The following is a 20,254-nucleotide window of genomic DNA, read 5'->3' on the forward strand; positions in this document are numbered from 1 at the left end:
ATATTCTAAATATATAAATATATAATATTATGTATAAATGTATTAATATAATTAATATAAATGTATAAATGTATTAGTATTATGTATAAATGTATAATTAATATTGTGTGTTAATATTATGTATAAATGTATTATATTATACATAATACATAATATAATTGTATATAAATATACATAAATATATATACATAAATGTGTAATATATATAATATGTATTATATATATTAAATATATAATATATAATATTTATATAAATGTATAATTACATATTTATATTAATATTAATTTATATGGTATATAATATTTATATAAATATATAAAAATATATTTTAAATAAAATAAAATATTTATAATATGTTTAAATAAATATATAATATATATAATAAATTTTTGAGGGTGAGGGACTCAAAAATTCAAAATTTTTTTTTGAGGTTATCGGCAGCGCCGGAATAAGTGACCAGCGCTGGGAGAGGTGGTGGAGGCGGTGTCTGGTGTGGTGGGTTGGGTGAGGGAGGAAGAAAAGTTTTTGAGAAATTTTTTGTATATAGATTTTTGAAGTGTGTAGGTAAAAAATTTTGAAAAGTTTTTTGGGGTTCCTGTAGCAGAAGTTGTTAAAAAACTAGTAGCTAAAAAACTTGGTAAAAAACTAGGTTGCCAAACAGGCCCATATACATTATACAGAGGGCCGAGGGGACGGAAGGGCAACCAAAACCCAATAATCAACAACGAAAGGAAAAAAAAGGAAAAAAGGATAAACAAACCTGGTATAAGCTTGAGGCCTTTCAGGAGTGCAATAGTAAATCTTAAATGAGAATCGTGAAGGTAGCAGTTGAGATGAATTGAGAATCGTGAAGGTAGCAGCTGAGATGAATTGAGATGCATTGGTGAATTGATGTCCCTAAACCTAAAGCTGAGAATCGTGATGTCCCTAAAGCTGTTGATGAATTGATGGGTAGCAGCTGAGAAATGAGAATCGAAACAAATGAATTGAGTTGAAGCGGCGAAGCGAAGAGTGTCGTGAAGGCTGAAGACTGAAGAGTGAACTGAATAAGTGAAGATTAGGTTTAGACTTTAGATAATTGCGGTCAAAATTGAAAATTCGGTCAAAAATTGGAGAACCGAAGTTCATGGGTTGAACCGATTTTAACGGGTTTTACGGTTTTTACAATTTTGACCGGTTCTTGGTTCAGGTCAACAAAGACTATGAATCGAACCGGACACATGACCAGTTTGCGGTCGAACCGGTCGGTCCGGTCCGAGTTTGAAAACATTGGTTTTAAGGAGTTTGGTGTTTTGAGTTACAAAAGAGTCTCGTAGCGAGGGTTTAAGCCTTTATGGCTTTTTATCTTACATTACATGACCGTTTTCTGAACCGCGACAAGGAAATTTCGAGCAATAGACAGAGGGTCCACAAGGGCAAAGAATGAAGCAGGCTTGCTGCCTATGGAGCAGCGAGGAATTAGCCCGACGATAGAATTAATTCTCATAACCCAAAAATAGTCCAAAAAGCAGAATTAGACTATGACGCAGGTGCGGCAAGTCCAGTGCGAGTCCTTTCGCTTTTGTGAAAATTGTAACACGGTGTGACCAAAAAAAAGGGGGAAGAAAAACAGCAACAGAGTAAAATAGTCTATTATTACTTAGCATTGGATACATTTGATAAAACTGAAATCTGAAATTTGAATTCATTAATTTATTAAATTGTTAAGTATTTAAATATAATACATTTATGTGCATATCACATTCAGTGATACGTGAATAATTTATTGCTTAATTTTGGAAGCAATTTTTGCCTAGAAAATTCAGTGTCAGTTAATTAATTCAGATGTTTAATTTTTGTTATAAAATATTAAATTTAAGTGTTAAATTGATTTATCAAATAGGGTCTTAATTTTTTTTTTTGAAAAAAAGTTTGAATGCGTTTGATCCGATTATCCTCACATATCAAAGCATACTTTCGAGATCATGGACCCTTATAAGTGTTTTGACAAATGGTCCACCAGCAACCAACACAGCACTCACATCACAATCTTAGTTGTTACTCTCAAAAGAAAATGCTTACGATCAATCCTCGTTGGTCCTAATTCCTAATCTCATCACAATCTTAGTTGGAGAACCGCGGTTCACGGGTTGAACCGGTTTTAACGAGTTTTATTGTTTTTACAATTTTGACCAGTTCTTGGTCCAGGTCAACAAAGACTATGAACCGGACCGGACACATGACCAGTTTGCGATTGAACCGGCCGGTCCGGTCCGAGTTTGAAAACATTGCCCGTGATTGATCACTGTGTGTTACTTTGATGCGTATCCTTGGAACAAAATCGAAAGGTTGGAATACTCCTAAGTGGAAAAAAGAATGAAAAACATTGCATGAAGGACCACAATGGTTCTAAAATAATGAGCACTCCCACTTATGACAAAAATTGCAGATGCAAGAAAGACACCATTTTGCACCAAATCTTCTTCCATACAACAGCTACATTCAGAACTCTCATTTGCAGTTTCTTTTTAAGTAATCTAAATATGGGAAGCGGAAAATAATCCGCCGTCTAATACACATTATCCTGATGATCGTCTAGGTGACTATTTTTACAACAGGCGGCAGAGTCTTCAGAAGTAACACCGAAGGCCGACGTACGGTGTGATTGAGCAGAAGCATCAGACTTAGAAGCGTTAGAACTCCAGCTTGATGAGCTGTGCCAAGTGACACAGGTACTTATGACAGAAGAGTTGATACCCCCAAAGTGACCTGCCGACAGAGCAAAATTTATTTAACAGATAAATGTAAAATCATTCATGCGTGTCTGACAAAGGCAATCATGCCAAGGAACTGGCCGGACAATTGCGATAAAGCTCGCCAACAAGAATTGCTAGAACTTAGTAGGACACACCCGGAGAGCAGCCACGCCTACTATACTTCCGATCAAGGAGCGTATGGCAGGATGCAGGTCCAGTTTCTGAGTTGAGAACCATAAGCCACCAATTGCTGCTAAAGTCGTAGTGCCAAGTACACGATGATCTAGCTGTTAAAGAAATCGAGTCTTGTTATCAGAAAATTTTGCATACCAGCACAAAATATGGATTCTAACAGAGATGAGATTTCATATTTGCATCTGGTCACTTTACATCTTTCAAGAACATAAGCATTAGAGAGCCTAGTTTGTCATACAGTGAATTGAGTCAAATATCACGCAAAGTAAATACTTATGCAGCCAAGCCATAAAACTTCAAGATTATTAAACGTACATTGCTTGAAAGTTTTCTCATAGCATCTTGACTACAGTAAATCTGACTTTGTATCTTCCATCTACAATCATTATCAATGTCAACGTACCAGGTTGAGTACTTGATTCACACTTCTATTTCTGTCCTGATGATCCCAAAGGAGAAGGTCAACATTATCTGAGAAGCATCTCTTCAATGCGCTAAATTTTGCTAGAAGAAAAAGAAAAAGAAAATAAATGTAACATCAAATGTCCAACCTTTTCTTGTGTCAGTGTCCACATCATTTCATTTCATAAGTAGATTCCTACAATGAAACTATTGATAATAAACAAAGATAGCACACTTCCTAATGAGAATAAATAAAGTTCACCAATTCATTTGGAATCCAATAATATTTCTGTAAATGTGAAGTCTGATAGAAACTAAGAGAGGTTACCTGCGCAATTGATGTATTCTCAAAGAAGTTCCGCAGAAGAGGCTTCATACTGAAAATATCTTCTAGAACCCATGTATCACCCATCTTTGGGAAAGTGTTAAAGGCACGACCCTATTGATTTTAGGTGCAGCCACAAGTTAAAATGTGTGTGTGTGTGTGTATCTATATCATAAAATACAGAGCTTGTCCTTTGATTATTGGCAAACATGTCAAGTTGCAAAGAAGCAATAGGTAAATACAGCATCATTTCCTGCAACAAATGCTCCTGAGACACCAGTGATGCCGACAAGAATGCTCACAGGAAGGGCAAGTCACTTAACTTTTGCAGCACCCTTAAGCCAAGCTACTGACTCAACAGGAGGTTCAGGCATAACAACTGAAAGAGCAGTCTAGAAGATCCCATTGTAAATTACAAATGCTGAAGTAAGATGGGCCGCTAGGCGAAAAGGGCTGACTCTTGGTTCAGCATATTCCGATGCGGGGTCCTATAAAGGAAAAGAAATTAGACCTTTTTGAATAGAACGTGTCAGATATTAATCATTGCAAGTAGAAAACCCAGTTCTTGAACCACTTTTAACCATCCACCAACCTATTAGTCCATGCCCGGCACCAAGAGAAAATAACCCAGATAATCTAAGTCCAAGTTGTAAAGTAATATAACCCCTTGCGAAGAAAGTAAGAGAATGACAGAGCAAACATGATACCCAGTGTTCTTCCCCATATTCGATGTGCATACTCCATCCAATAAATGGACTTGAAATCATCAATACTCATCCCTTTGTTTACACTGCAACAAAACAAAAATAAGAAATGCAGCGAAAAGTGCTCCCAAGTGAACATGACTAACAAATATTGTGACTGACATAAAAATTACTATCACGTTTAATGATTAGTAGAGACCTAATCAACAAACATAGAGCACAGAAAATTCATCAAGACACGAAATACCGTATGCAGTAAATAAATAAATAAATATCAGCATCAGGAGTTCCAAAAAGTTAATGTTGTAAACATGACACTAATTCTTGCAAAAGTAAAACAGCAAATAATTTGAACTACAGAAGCATAAATTGCTACCTCAACTGACCGTTTATATTCAGGTGACTGTTTATATTTCTCAAATTCAACCAGCCAATCTTCATCTGTTGAGAGGAGGAAGCCTCCCAGTGAATTTCCAGTCAGTCATTGAAAGCCCCGATCTGGTTAATCGTGTCATACCACCAAGCACCACCATACTGAAGGCCCAAGCAGCAGATCCAAAAAGCCATATCCCAACCAACTTTTGGGCTCGAGGCCCAGCAGTTACAAGGAGCCTCAATCCTTCTTTTCTGTAGACGCAGCTGCTGCAGTGGATAAATTCCTAAAGGATGGTCTGCAGAAACCCTAAAACCAGAAATCTGGGTTAGCAACCATGATCGTTAGAACAAATGCTAATAAAGTCCATTGCCTTGTCCATGAAACGAAAGTACAAGATCAAACCGAATTACAGCATCTAAGTTAAGATCTTCTACCCATTAATCAAGCCAAATTTCCCAGTTTTCAAACTTACAATTGAGATTTTAACAGCATCCTATCCCAGAGGTATTAAAGACCAAAGCAACTAACATATCAAGATATGGCTAAAACCTGCAGTATTTCCATGTTGCTTCCTATCAATATGACTAAGAATTGAAACAGTTCATATCAAATTCGAAGGAAAAATGCCATCTTCTTTTTTTCACAAAAAATCCACTGCTTCTAGTTGTCTACTAACAATCTTAACATTAAGCTGCCACCAAATTCGAACAAAGGGATGATCTTTAATCAATACCTAAACATGCTAAACCTATTATACCAAAAAAATTTTCGGAATAGACATTTCTATTTGTCTATAAAATACCAAAAAAAAGGAAGGAAAAAAAAACGAGAAAGGGCAATAAACATTTATGTTGGTCTATAAGATACAAAAATAAGCTGATTACACTTGAGAAGAGGAACAAGAAATGAACCTTATGATTAGGACAATGACGACGAAATGCTTTGAATCCCAAGTTACTCAAGCTTCTGATAATGTTGGTTTGGCTTGCAGGAATAAGATTAGAAGAAAAAGAAAAGTTTTTGAGTGGATCAGCGAGGAGGGCTCATTGGAAATGCAAACCCCTGATCTTGATAATCTTGAATTTGAGGAAATTTGATTAACTGTGCTTTTAGTTTTTCTGAAAGCTGAGATAAGTATGCTCCTCATCATGTTTTCTCCACCCGGTTAGATTATATTTCTTTTTCTCGCTTCGTTCTGTTTAGAGGATTTGAATCAAATGGGGTTTTAGGGAGTTCGGTGTTTTGCGTTACAGAAAAATCTCGAGGCGAGGGTTTAAGCCTTTATGGCTTTTATCGTACATGACCGTTCTCTGTACCGCGACCGGGGAATTTCGAGCAGTAGACAAGGTCCACAAGGGCAAAGAATGAAGCAGGCTTGCTGCCCATAGAGCAGTGGGGAATTGGCCTGACGATAGATTTAATTCTGAGAACCCAAAAATAGTCCAAAAAGAAGAAATAGACCATGATGCAGGTCCAGTGTGTGAGTCTTTTTTTTTCGGGTAGAATTCCTATAATTTAATTATAATTGACAGTTGGACGGGTTGGACGGGTCATATTGAATTTTTACTTAAATGGGTTATATTCAACCCATCCAAGTTTAAATTGGAATAATTTTGGGTTGGGTTATATTGGGTCATCTCAAATCCAGATCCAAATATTACTAAATATATTAATTAATAGATTTTGATACATAAATTTTCTTTAATATATTTTTACATACAAAAAAATTTTTTTTACACACATAAACACATTTTCACATACTAAAGCAATTTTGGTCCAAGTTAGATAAAGCATGAAAAAATGGCATACCAATATTAAATAAGATCCAATCACGCCTTAATTAAATTGATATTTGATAAGAAAGATACAATTCGCAACCAATTAGTTCAAATATCACTATCCAATTCATTTGAAAATTCTTCAAAAAATTAACGCAACATTAGAACAGGTCCAATTACAACACAACCATCCACCAGTCACCAATAAAACACATTCTAATCCTTCAACAACTCACTGAGGAAAGATAAACAGCTACTGAACATTCCAAAAATGCTAGAATTCAAAACTGAAACTAATTTGCTTTATGGCACTAGGACAGCATTCAACCCCAGTGATATAACAAATGGACATATACTGGAACATCTGCAGCAAAAATAAGATGGCAAGTATTAGCAACCAACAAATAAGCAAAAGCAACGGAATAATTGGACACACAAAAGGCAACCACATTCAGAATAAACACATAGAACTATGTTACTACTTTTTGTGTAACGAGAAAGCACAGCAATCATATGCTTATGCACATATCCACCTGAGAACACTTCAAATGCGTACAAGTGAAAACAACAAATTATCCTAAATCGATCTTCCAAACCAACTAGGCGCTCCACAGAGGGTAGCACATTGTTAAGACTTCGCAGTCAGTAGTCCATAGTGGAACCAAACATCATGCTATTATGAAAGTCAAATTAGTTGTTAAAACCAATCTTAGATCATTGTATCAGGTTTCACTACTAACGCTTTTGGCAAGTCAAAGAATCAACATCACAGAGGTAAAAAATGTCTCGATGTCAATAAAGTTGACATTTGCTTGGATAATAAAGACGTGCACTTTGGATCTGCTTTTGTAGTGATAATACCCAAACAACATAAATTCTAACCAGCAAAAGGCTATTCATCTTTGTACAACAAGATATATAAGATGAGTTAAAAACAGAGTATCACCTGTGCTAAATTCAAATATGTCATCCTCTGTGAAACAAAATCCTCCATGTGTTGTATAACAAAACCTGGTGGCAAGACAAAGAAGAAACTAAACTAGACTGTAGTATTACAATTAAAATTCATAACACAAAAGACTAAGACAACAAAAGTGAAACTTGAAAAATCATGACATTCCATGACCATACCAATTATACACCTGAAGCACAAATCACAACTCTAACTAAAATAACAGTAGAAAACAATAACAAGTATTCTAACATATCGAGTTCATATGACATACTTACTAAGTATCAACATTTGAAGATGCATCTTGTTCAGCAATAATCTACTAATATCAATTCCAAGATCTTGCTCATCGTCTTCCTGTTCAACTTCAAAATATTTATCAGGACTCTCTAAATTTTAGCAGATTTAAACAACCAATGAAGAAAATAATTAAAGAGATCCTAAGCTACTGAAAATTAATAGTCAATGCAACTAAATATCTAATTTACCTTTACTATTATACAACCAATTTCGAGAACACAGTAGTGCCTCCATATTATCCAGCAACATAGAAGTTCGAAATTTTTCAAGAATTCTCCCACCATGACTAAAGCATACTCGGATGCTACAGTGGTAATAGGAATACTTAAGATATCTCGAGCCATAAGTGAAAGCTCAGGATATCTAATTCTACTCTCTTTCCAATAAGTCAAAACATTCAAATCTGGTTGTTGCTTACGATCTACTAGTCGCTCGTCAAGATACAACTCCAACTCAGATTTGTTACCACTTGCCCATTGTTGAGATTGGTACACATCAAAACCCTACAAATATCATAAATATTGAATGCTTAAGGTTATATAAATTGAAACAAAATACAAAAACATATGAGTTAATTTTACTCACATCCATGAGATCTCTAGTTTGTCCATCATTACCATTAAAAGTACTCTCCATTGGTGCAACAGTAATACCAGTGTTAGTCTTAGAGTACTCTTCGAATAAACGAAACAACTTTTGCTTAATATTATGAACCTTTTCATCCCGTGATTGAGGATCCAACACAAAAAATAATATTTCACAAACTGGAGTTTGTAACGAGGATCCAAAATAATGGCAAATGATAAGATAACACTATAGCAGTCCTAATACTTTTGAAATTTGGTCTTCATATTAAAAGACATTTCACTAATAAAAAAATCTAGACTATTGGCCTCTTTATTTAAGAGACACTGAATCTTCCAAACATTGGGAAAGTATAAGTTAGCTATGGGGTATTTATTTCCCCAGAACAATAGTGTCATATCATAGAAAGGCCTCAAAACTCTGCATTCTTTTCGACCCTCCGTCATTCCTCTTCTAATGGGCATAACTTGTAGTCATCATCCACATCTTGAAGTCGAGAAAATGCATGTCTAAAAAGTAAGGTCCTCTCAAGCATTAGATAGGTAGAATTCCATTTAGTTACTATATCCTGTCGCAATTTTTTATTTGTCTCCAATGACATTTGTTTCACTAATTCGGCAAACTTTATGACCCTACTTTCAGATTTTTTCACATACTTTACACTTTCCCTAATTTTATAAATTGTTTCATCAATTACATCCAATCCAACCTTTGCAATTAAATTCAACACATGTGCATCACAATGAACATGAAAAAACTCACTTCCACAAATAGAAGAACCATTAAATAAAAAATAATTTTGCAATAATCTAGTCACTCTATCATTGTATTTTGCATTACCTAGAGTGATGGTGAAATTTTTTTTATCTATTTTTCATTCTTTTAGAAAATTAATCAGTTTTTCGTATAAATTTGGACCATTATGAGGCGGGGGTACATGACGAAACACAACTATTCTTTTCTGTAAATTTCAATTCTGATCAACATAATGTACTGTAAGTGACATGTATCCATTACTCGTAATAGAGGACCATAGATCAGATGTCAAACAAATTCGGCCTTGTACAAGTTCAAGCTCTTTTTTGACCTATTTTTTTTCTCTTCTATAAATCTTTAACACATCAGATTTAGTTGTATTTCCCGAGATGCTTTTCACATGAGGATTTAAAAATAAATGCAATTCTCTAATTCCAAAGTGTTCCACAAATTGGAAGTGGTAGTCATGTTTAACAATTATAATAGCCACCTTATCACGATATATCTCATGATCAACTGTGGCTAATCCAGTAGGCTGCTCCTCATTACGAGCATGGCTTGCCAAATGGCGTAATAAACTAGATGTGCCACTCACATTATCTGCTAAGTATTTCTTACCACATGTTTTGCATATAGCTTTCCGTTTATCGTGCTCATCAGGTTCTAACCTATGGAAATGAGGCCAAACCACTAAATGGGATCTCTTATATGTCTCCATAGTACTCCCATGACTGCAATTATCAACATCATCATCAAGATCACAAGCAATCGACATATCCCGTCATAGAAAATAAGAAATACAAATGATGAATTATATTGTAGCATATAGCTGCCATAGAAATATTTTTTATCGGCACATTAATGCAAAAGGGTAAAGCCAAAAGGCTGAATTGTCTATAATCTCATAGAATTGGTACTCTCTCACATAAGAATGGTTGGCCCTGCTGGATAAGATATCAGAGCAGCCCAAGAAAGAAACAGAACAACGGCACCCCTTTTGAAAAATACTTACATGAGCTTAAGTTGATGTTTTTTAACTCAAATTGGTGTGAACTGTAAAGTAACTTCTTCATCAACATTTTTAGTTACTTTCTTATTCTTTTATAATTTTTGTTTGTTATCCAGAAAAAGAAAAGAAAGAATAGGGTAGAAAGTGCGCTTATGTCAAGATTAAGACAAGGTATGTGATTCATCAGTCAGCAAAATGTAGATGACATCAAGAAATAAGAAGGGCTGCAAAGTATTGGAAAGGACTAGGAGGTAAAGCCATAGACATTCCAGTTAGCTAAGCAGTGGTGGCTTCAATCTTACTTCATCATCTTTCAGTTTACAAACAGTAGTATGAGATAGGAAGCTAGTTATTTAAAGCTCCAATCAAAAGATCACAAACACAAGCAGTTATATATATAATAAGGTAAGCACTAGAAACATAATTAATTATTGCATAGGAATTTAATATGATGAACTAATTTGAGAAAAAGTTCAAAATTGAAGCCATGGGTCAACATGCAAGGAGAACATGAAAAAGTGTAGCACTAATTACAACTATTATTAATCTAAGCACGGAAAATATGCAAGTCACTCAAACTCATCAAAGTTCAAATTCATCCATCTAATCATCATCAACTACTCTAAGCCAGTAGGTCAACTTAGCACAATAATCATACACAACCACAATCTATTGCCCTCGAGGGCGATTTCTATCAGTTCCATTAAACACAAAATCAAAGTACAATCTTTTGCAATAGTCCAAAATAGTTCAACTAAAAATAAAGAAATGCAAGTACACTATCGAGTAAAAGGACAACGGCAAATAAAACGAAAGGGAAGTATAACGATTCCAATCAATGAATGAATCAGAACCCCTATTAACCAATTACACAATCAATATATCCAGCAGTTAGAATTGAAGAAAGAAAGTGGAAACAAAAAACAAATATGCCAATATGAAGCAATGCAAGTTCAAGATCTCATTGTTAGGACTTGCTTCTTCAACTTGTTTAAATTTAGTTAAATCTGCAATATTCCAATTGATCTATAACCAACCAAGGTCTCTAAATAAAATAGTATTCAGAAAGCTAAAAATATAGAAAAACAAATAAAGGCTTTATACCGATAGGGACAATAGCCAAGGACACCATAGGAGAAAATGGGGTTAAGGTTCGACAGCTTTAATCTGAGATTTTGTGATTTCTACTTGGATTTGAGATAATAGAACTGCAAAAGGGGTAGCAAAATAAACCCAAAGTGGGATTGAAAATTTGTTTCTTTTGATTGAAAACGTTGTTTACAAGAAAGAAAGAAATCTTCGTGGAGGAGGCTTATGAATTTGCTCAAGAGTAAAGACAACAAGCTGGTGGTGGAGGAGGAATTTGCAAGAGCAAAAGCAGCGAGGCTTGTGAATTTTCTCAAGGAAACATAGTTGCTACTTGCTGGTCTTTTCATGTTCCTTGATTTTAATTTCTTAAATTTTTTTAAAGTTGACTAATGGGTGTCCAATACAAATACCCAAACCGTCCAAAATATATGTGAATTTTTATTACCCAATTCAAAATTGACCTAACACCTAATTTATCCAACCCAACCTCTCAAATTAATAGGTGGATTGGGTAGGTTGTTGGGTTTTGGGCATAATTGTTAAGCCTATTGCTTCCTCACTAACTAATTCCAGGAAGAAGAATCAAAACAAAGCAAAAAAAAAAAAAAAGTTCTTCATCTAGGGGATCGTTGATCGAAAGTTTGAAACTGAACTTGCTCTCGGCAATCGCAACTCTGTAATTTTAGGCTCTTTAGGCCATTTATTTACCGATAGATTGATCTTTAATGTCACTTGAGGCAAGGTTTGGAGCTATGTTGTAAGAACAGAGGATGCTTAGAATGGTTTATATATATGAGATTAGGAATTAGGACTCATAAGGATTGATTGTAAGCATTTTCTTCTAAGAGTAACAACTAAGATTGTGGTGTGGGCACTATGTTGGTTGTTGGCGGATGATTTGTCAAACACTTATATGGGGTCCATGATCTTAAAGGCATGCTTTGATCTGTGGGAATGATCGATCCAATCTATTAAATCTTGTGGGAATGATCTTAAATCCATTAAAAATTTTTTCTTAAAAAAAATTAAGATCCTGTGTGACAACTCAATTTAACATTTAAATTTAATGGATTCAAATTTTAACATATTCAAACCATTTTATAACAAAAAAATTGAACATCTGAATTAATTAATCGACACTGAATTTTCTAGGCAAAATTTGTTTCTAAAATTAAGTGATAAACTATTCACTTATCACTGAATGTAATATGCACTCAAATGTATTAGATTTAATACTTAACAATTTAATAATTTAATAAATTTGGATTTCATATTTCAATTTATCGAATGTATCCGATGCTGAGTAATAATAGACTGTTTTACTCCGTTGCTGTTTTTCTTCTTTTTTTTTGGGGTTAGACCGTGTTACAATTTTCTCAAAAGCGATAGAGTCTCTATTCACATCGAGTCCCTCTCCCTACTCTTAGATTAGGCTTGATTAAATTATAGGAATTCCACCGTTACGACAAAAAAAAAAATGGACTCACACACTGGATCTGCGTCATGGTCTAATGCTTCTTTTTGGACTATTTTTGAGTTCTCATCAGAATTAAATCTATCGTCGGGCCAATTTACCACTGCTCCGTAGGCAGCAAGCCTGCTTCATTCTTTGCCCTTGTGGACCTTGTTTACTGCTCGAAATTCCCCGGTCGCGATACAAAGAACGGTCATGTATGATAAAAGTCATAAAGGTTTAAACCCTCGCCTCGAGACTTTCTGTAACGCAAAACACCGAACTCCCTAAAACCCCATAAGATTCAAATCCTTTAAACAGGACGAGGTGAGAAAAAGAAATATAATCATAACAGGGTGGAGAAAACATGATGGAGAGCAGACTAATCTTAGCTTTCAGAAAAACTAAAAGCATAGTTAATCAAATTTCCTCAAATTCAATATTATCAAGGTCAGGGGTTTGCATTTCCAATGAGCCCTCCTTGCTGATCCACTCAAAAACTTACACTTCTTTTTCTTCTAATCTTATTCCTGCAAGCCAAACCAGCATTATCAGAAGCTTGAGTAACTTGGGATTCAAAGCCTTTCGTCGTCATTATCAAGGTTCATTCTTGTTCCTCTTCTCAAGTGTAATCAGCTTATTTTTGTATCTTATAGACCAACATAAATGTTTATTGCCCTTTTCGTTTTCTTTTCCTTCCCTTTTTTTTTTGGTATTTTATAGACAAACAGAAATGTCTATTTCAAAATTTTTTTTGGTATTATGGGTTTAGCATGTTTAGGTATTGATTAAAGATCATCCCTTTGTTCGAATTTGGTGGCAGCTTAATGTTAAGATTGTTAGTAGACAACTAGAAGCAATGGATTTTTTGTGAAAAAAAGAAGATGGCATTTTTCCTTCAAAATTGATATGAACTGTTTCAATTCTTAGTCATATTTATAGGAAGCAACATGGAAATATTGCAGGTTTTAGCCATCTCTTGATCTGTTAGTTGCTTTGGTCTTTAATAACTCTGAGGTAGGATACTGTTAAAACCTCAATTGTAAGTTTGAAAACTGGGAAATTTGGCTTGATTAGGGTAGAAAATCTTAACTTAGATGCTATAATTAGGTTAGATCTTGTACTTTCGTTTCATGGACAAGGCAATGGACTTTGTTAGCATTTTGTTCTAATGATCATGGTTGCTAACCCAGCTTTCTGGTTTCAGGGTTTCTGCAGACCATCCCTTAGAATTTATCCACTGCAGCAGCTGCGTCTACAGAAAAGAAGGATGGATTGAGGCTCCTTGTAACTGCTAGGCCTCATGCCCAGAAGTTGGTTGGGATGTGGCTTTTTGGATCTGCTGCTTGGGTCTTCGGTATGGTGGTGCTTGGTGGTATGACACGGTTAACCAGATCGGGACTTTCAATGACTGACTGGAAATTCACTGAGAGGTTTCCTCCTCTAACAGATGAAGATTGGCTGGTTGAATTTGAGAAATATAAACAGTCACCTGAATAAAAACGGTCAGTTGAGGTAGCATTTTATGCTTCTGTAGTTCAAATTATTTGCTGTTTAACTTTTGCAAGTATCAATCATGTTTACAATATTAACTTTTTGGAACTTCTGGTGCATTTTATGCTGATATTTATTTATTTATTTGCTGCATATGATATTCTCATAGGGTATTTCGTGTCTTGATGAATTTTCTGTGCTCTTTGTTTATTGATTATGTCTCTACTAATCATTAAACATAATAGTAATTTTTATGTCAGTCACAATATTTGTTAGTCATGTTCACTTAGGAGCACTTTTTGTTGCATTTTTTTTTTGGTTTTGTTGCAGTGTAAACAAAGGGTTAAGTATTGATGATTTCAAGTTCATTTATTGGATGGAGTATGCACATCGAATGTGGGGAAGAGCACTGGGTATCATGTTTGCTCTGCCATTCTATGACTTTCTTCGCCAGAGTTATATTACTCTACAACTTGGACTTAGATTATCTGGGTTATTTGCTCTTGGTGCCGGACAGGGACTAATAGGTTGATGGATAGTTAAAAGTGGTTTAGAGGTATCAAGAACTGGGTTTTCTACTTGCAGTGCTTAATATCTGACACATATCTATTCAAAAAGGTCTAATTTCTTTTCCTTTACAAGAGCCCGCATCGAAATATGCTGAACCAAGAGTCAGCCCTTACCGCCTAGCTGCCCATCTTACTTTAACATTTGTAATTTGCAGTGGGCTCTTCTGGACTGCTCTTTCAGTTGTTATGCCTGAACCTCCGGCTGAGTCAGTATCTTGGGATAAGGGTGCTGCAAAAGTTAAGCGACTTGCTGTCTTAGGAGCATTCTTTGTCAGAATCACTGCTGTCTCAGGAGCATTTGTTGCAGGAAATGATGCTGTATGTACCTATTGCTTCTTTGCAACTTGATATGTTTGCCAATAATCAAAGGACAAGCTCTGTATTTTATGATTCAGATATATACACACACACACACATTTTAACTTGTGGCTGCATCTAAAATCAATAGGGTCGTGCCTTTAACACTTTCCCAAAGATGAGTGATACATGGGTTCCAGAAGATATTCTCAGTATGAAGCCTCTTCTGCGGAACTTCTTTGAGAATACATCAACTGTGCAAGTAACCTCTCTTAGTTTCTAGTCAGACTTCACATTTTCGGAAATATTATTGGATTCCAGATGAATTGGTGAACTTTATTTATTATCATTTGGAAGTGTGTTGTCTTTGTTTATTATCAGTAGTTTTATTGTAGGAACCTACTTATGAAATGAAATGATGTCGACACGACACAAGAAAATGTTGGACATTTGATGTTGCATTTATTTTATTTTTCTTTTTCTTCTGAAGAGATTTAGCATATATGAAATTTAGCATATTGAAGAGATGGTTCTAAGATAATGTTGACCTTCTCCTTTGGGATCATCAGGACAGAAATAGAAGTGTGAATCAGGTACTCAACCTAGTACATTGACATTGATAATGATTCTAGATGGAAGATACAAAGTTGGATTTACTGTAGTCAAGATGCTATGAGAGAACTTTCAAGCAATGTATGTTTAAAAATCTTGAAGTTTTACGGCCTGGCTGCATAAGTATTTACTATGTGTGATATTTGTCTCAATTCACTGTATGACAAACTTGGCTCTCTAATGCTTATGTTCATGAAGGATGGAAAGCAACTAACTTTGGTTCTCTGACCAGATGCAAATATGAAATCTCATCTCTGTTAGAATACATATTTTGTGCTGGTATACAAAATTTTCTAATAACAAGATTCGATTTCTTTGACAGCTAGATTATCGTATACTTGCCACTACGACTTTAGCAGCAATTGGTGGCTTATGGTTCTGAACTTGGAAACTGGACCTGCATCCTGCCATACGCTTCTTGATTGGAAGTATAGTACGCGTGGCTGCTCTCCAGGTGTGTCCTACTAAGTTCTAACAATCCTCATTGGCGAGCTTTATCACAATTGTCCGGCCAGTTCCTTGGCATGATTGCCTTTGTCAGACACGCATGAATGATTTTACATTTATATGTTACATAAATTTTGCTCCGTCGGCAGGCCACTTTGGGGGTATCAACTCTTCAGTCATACGTACCTGTGTCACTTGGCACAGCTCATCAAGCTGGAGCTCTAACGCTTCTAAGTCTGATGCTTCTGCTCAATCACACCGTACGTCGGCCTTCGATGTCACTTCTGAAGACTCTGCCTCCTGTTGTAAAAACAGTCACCTAGACGATCATTAAGATAATGTGTATTAGACGGTGAATTATTTTTAGCTTCCGATATTTAGATTACTTAAAAAGAAACTGTAAATGAGAGTTCTGAATGTAGCTGTTGTATGGAAGAAAGATTTGGTGAAAAATGGTGTCTCTATTAGATCTACAATTTCTGTCATCAGTGGGAATGCTCATTATTTTAGAACCATTGTGGTATTTTCATTTTTTTTCACTTTTGGGTATTCCAACCTTTCGACTAGATTAATCTCTTAAGGCTGTATAGAGTTTTGTCCCAAAAATACGCAGCAAAGTAGCACACCGTTAATTATGGGACCTGCTGGTAATTACAGGTTACGGAACTAGTCGGACTATCCGTGAAGGGCTTGCAGTGATTTTCATTTGATCATACATAAAAGTTTAATTTGGCATTAAACTGTAATATAGTTGGTAATAAGACAGGAATTAAAAATAGCTCGAAATTTTATATCCAATGAAATTTATATGTTTGTTTTCAAAGTAAGATAAAAAAAATTGGGGTGAAAAAAACTATAAGTTCTCATCAAATGTGTGGATTCGGTAAAATAGATTTAACATTCTCGAGTACCATGTTTTCGGATCCGATCTGAAAATCCCTAATGACCATTGTAGCCCTCAAATTATACGTCCGTTGATTCAAACTTAGGCTTCATTTGAATCGAGAGAAAAGGATAGAAAAGAAAGTATCCTGAAGGAAAGTATTACCATTTCATTTCTTTAGAAGTTTTAACAAGGACGGAAGAGAAACGAAATGAACGGACGGGATTTCCTCTAATTGGTGAAAATTTTTCCACCCAAAATTGGAAGGAAAATGACGGAAACTTGTTGGGCGCCAAAGGATATTTTTAATATGACAATTTTATCCTTTAAAAGTTGATACAAAACGTCGTTATTCCCGATATATCCTAGAGTTGATTTGTAAAAGCATCAATGCAAAGCTTTCTGAGTTCTATACTTTCTATACTTCCAACTAGTTCTTTGATTTTTTTTTGTTCTTCATCCACAATTCAATAATAAAAGATATTTCTTTAACTCAATCTCTTCTTTCTTTCTTTGCTCAATCTTCTCTAGAAAATTGTGAAAAAGTATTTTTTTTGTGTATAGATTGTTATTGTTTATAAAAAGTTCTAAATTTTTTGTTCATTTTCTATCTCATAAAATTCTTGTCAACGAACTCTTGATTTTTATAGTATTGATTTGTGATTATATCTTGCATGGTTATGGTACGTGTAAGCTCCAGCGGTAATACATGAATATGAAATTTGAATGCATACAATATGTTTGTTAATTTGCCTACGTAAGCTTCAAATTAAAAAATGATCCAGCAAGAACTTTCATTTCTCATGGATTCCAGTTTTCGTGTTATAAATCAACAATCCAAACAGCTTCACAAAAACTGATGCCTCTAGGAGTTTTATCATCCATGGGATCAGCCCCTGACTCTGATCATCTGATCACAGACAATTAGCTTTTTGTAAATAGGGCTAATAATTATGAAACGTATAAAAAATGTGCTCTACACCATTTGAGAACTCAACTTATTATTATTCATCTTGTGAGAATGCACATGCAATTGTTTTGGAATTTTATCCTGTCCAAATATTCTATTTATTGGAACAAGAAAGCTAATATTTGGACTTTAATTTAAAAATTGAAAGGGAAAATACGTAAAGTTATATTCTCATAAAATTTTTTCTTTTCATATCTCTCCAACTCTCAAATAAGAGAAACACATTTCTTTTCTTTTCTTTCATTGAACTCCCAAACCAAATATGGATCTTTTCCCTTCTTTTCCTTTCTTTCCTAAGTTATCTTTTCCTTTCCTTTCCTTTCTTTTCTTTTTTCGTCCTTCATAAACTCCCTAAATGGTTGTATAATATTCCAGCCCAGGATTTATCTGGCTGTATATATATCGAGTTTGTTTGGGTATCACCAATTATCAAATAATATTTCGCTTGCATCATAAACACATTTTCCAACCCACATTTTTATATTTCCAACCACCTTTTTATCTCACATACATCACATCACAAAAAATGCTACAGTAATTATTCCAAATAATATTTCAAATAACACACTATCCAAACAAACCATTCATTCATATTACTCCTGAAAATGAGTTCTCGCGTGGCTCTTGACACTTATAAAAAGTATATAATAATTGTTTCTGTTTCAAGTGTGGATTTGCAATCTATCACTTTTAGACAATTGTACACAGCATATGTATAATGTGGGTCCTCTGTTGCAATGCATTGAGTATACAGCATAAACTTGAAATACCGCATTCACCTAATAAGAAAAAAAAAATATATATATATAGTAGTACAATGCATATACTAATGAAAAAAGCTAGCATAACTTGTTGGATACAACAAATCAAAGGTGTTCACACCTTTCAGTTATGAAACTTAATTTAACTCTGCGGCTTATAGCCCAATTTCTCTATATACAATCTACATATCTCTAAATAAAGTGATGTGTGTGGCCCATTGATATACCATCTTGCTTTTAACAATTGAAAAGATGATTAAGTTTAAAGCATATGATCAATGTGACTAATGATTGAGGAGAAACGTAAATGTAGAATGTGGTTTGGAATATTTTAGCCATGCTGCTGGAAGCAAGAGCGAGAGATCCGATTGACCCAGGCATGACGCCGACTTCCAGCCGTCCTGAGCTTTTGGTTCGGTGGAAGATGGGGGCCCATTCCCAGAGGAGACGACGAGTTTTAACCGGGCAGAAGACGAACGTGAGAGACGTCCGATAGGGTTTCTGAAGGAGTGTAGATAAAAAAAATTGGGGTGAAAAAAACTATAAGTTCTCATCAAATGGGATGGGTCCACCGGCTCATGACGGCTGGAATCGATGCCTGGGTCAATGCTTCCAAGCATGGTAAAATATTCTAGAACACTACATTTACGATTAGTTGATCATATGACAATAATTGGAAGAATAAAACTCAGTATGAGTCAAAAAACTGAAGAATTGTGACATCAAGTTGAGAAGTTTAACTCATTTATGATGAGTTTTAACATTGAAATGGATTCCAACAAGGTAGTATAATGACCTCAGCATGTTCACCGGGTACGTGCATCCATCTGGACGACTAGCCTCCATCGGAGAGTTGGTGCTGAAGGGCCAGATAAACATTTAAGATTATAGGTGTGTCAATTGATGCGAATTTTAATGCCCCTTCACATTTATGGGGAATGAAACTTTCCAACTTCGACGGCGGAGCGAATTCACCAATCCCGAATCGACGTTGTGCATTTAATTCGAAACGGTCAGAATTCATCGAAATTAATTTTAAAATTATTATTATTATGTTAAATATTATATATTAAAAATAATCCGTGTTTCCCTTAGAAATTTTAATCTTTGTATTCTTTTTTTTTTTGGGTTTTTTTTCACTTCCGAATTTCATGAATATCTTAATAGCCTTTATATAAGATGTTTCCATATCTTATATATATAAGAAATTCAAATAAATCTATATATAAATTGATATATGAAAGCAGTCTGATAAAGATACCATGAAAACGCAATTCTACCATTCCGCATTCGAAATCCTCATCGTATTCCTCACCAAATTCGAAAATTTACACGATCATTGCCAATTCCGAGGAACGGTATCCTGAGAGTTAGGGTTAACTTTTATTGATTTTATTGCATGTAAATTCCCTTGGTTAACAATGCAACTAATGGTTTTTATAGAGATCTTAGTAGAGCCAAAAAAATAAAAGTACCATCTAACTGACCATTGCAACATATTTAACCCTAATATTATTTACCAATTTGTTCAGGTTGATTTTCAAAGTAAGGGTTTATCAAG

At 34.8% G+C, this 20,254-nt stretch overlaps 1 protein-coding gene and 2 pseudogenes across 3 annotated transcripts; 1 reads left to right on the plus strand and 2 right to left on the minus strand.

Moving 5' to 3' along the window:
- Positions 1 to 2,503: 2,503 nt before the first annotated feature.
- LOC113759696 lies at positions 2,504 to 6,124 on the minus strand (annotated as a pseudogene).
- A 518-nt stretch (positions 6,125 to 6,642) lies between these two features.
- LOC113763447 lies at positions 6,643 to 11,489 on the minus strand. 3 transcript variants are annotated; one of them, XM_027307271.1, is made up of 6 exons: positions 11,223 to 11,489; positions 9,728 to 9,840; positions 7,957 to 8,271; positions 7,747 to 7,825; positions 7,463 to 7,527; positions 6,643 to 6,880 (listed from the first exon to the last, which is right to left on the minus strand). In XM_027307271.1, the coding sequence occupies exons 2-6, from the start codon at positions 9,764 to 9,766 to the stop codon at positions 6,791 to 6,793; spliced, it is 588 nt and encodes a 195-aa protein (XP_027163072.1). In that variant the 5' UTR covers positions 9,767 to 9,840; positions 11,223 to 11,489; the 3' UTR covers positions 6,643 to 6,790. The 3 variants fall into 3 exon arrangements, with proteins under 3 accessions (XP_027163072.1, XP_027163071.1, XP_027163073.1); XM_027307270.1 differs by lacking the exons at positions 9,728 to 9,840; positions 11,223 to 11,489 and adding an exon at positions 8,354 to 8,513; XM_027307272.1 differs by lacking the exons at positions 9,728 to 9,840; positions 11,223 to 11,489 and adding an exon at positions 8,354 to 8,513 and having other exon boundaries at positions 7,743 to 7,825.
- Positions 11,490 to 13,610: 2,121 nt separating this feature from the next.
- On the plus strand, positions 13,611 to 16,403 carry LOC113759697 (annotated as a pseudogene).
- Positions 16,404 to 20,254: the final 3,851 nt, after the last annotated feature.

The sequence above is a fragment of the Coffea eugenioides genome, chromosome 2, assembly GCF_003713205.1.
Source record: "Coffea eugenioides isolate CCC68of chromosome 2, Ceug_1.0, whole genome shotgun sequence".
NCBI lineage: Eukaryota > Viridiplantae > Streptophyta > Magnoliopsida > Gentianales > Rubiaceae > Coffea > Coffea eugenioides.

Bases quoted from the DNA above. Each gene is read 5' to 3' on its own strand.
- LOC113763447 (XM_027307270.1), bottom strand. From the start codon at position 8,404: ATGGAGAGTACTTTTAATGGTAATGATGGACAAACTAGAGATCTCATG. The intron at 8,272-8,353 runs GTGAGTAAAATT...TGATATTTGTAG, and splicing joins AAACTAGAGATCTCATGGAT to GGTTTTGATGTGTACCAATC. The intron at 7,826-7,956 runs GTAAATTAGATA...GAAGTTGAACAG, and splicing joins TTGGTTGTATAATAGTAAAG to GAAGACGATGAGCAAGATCT.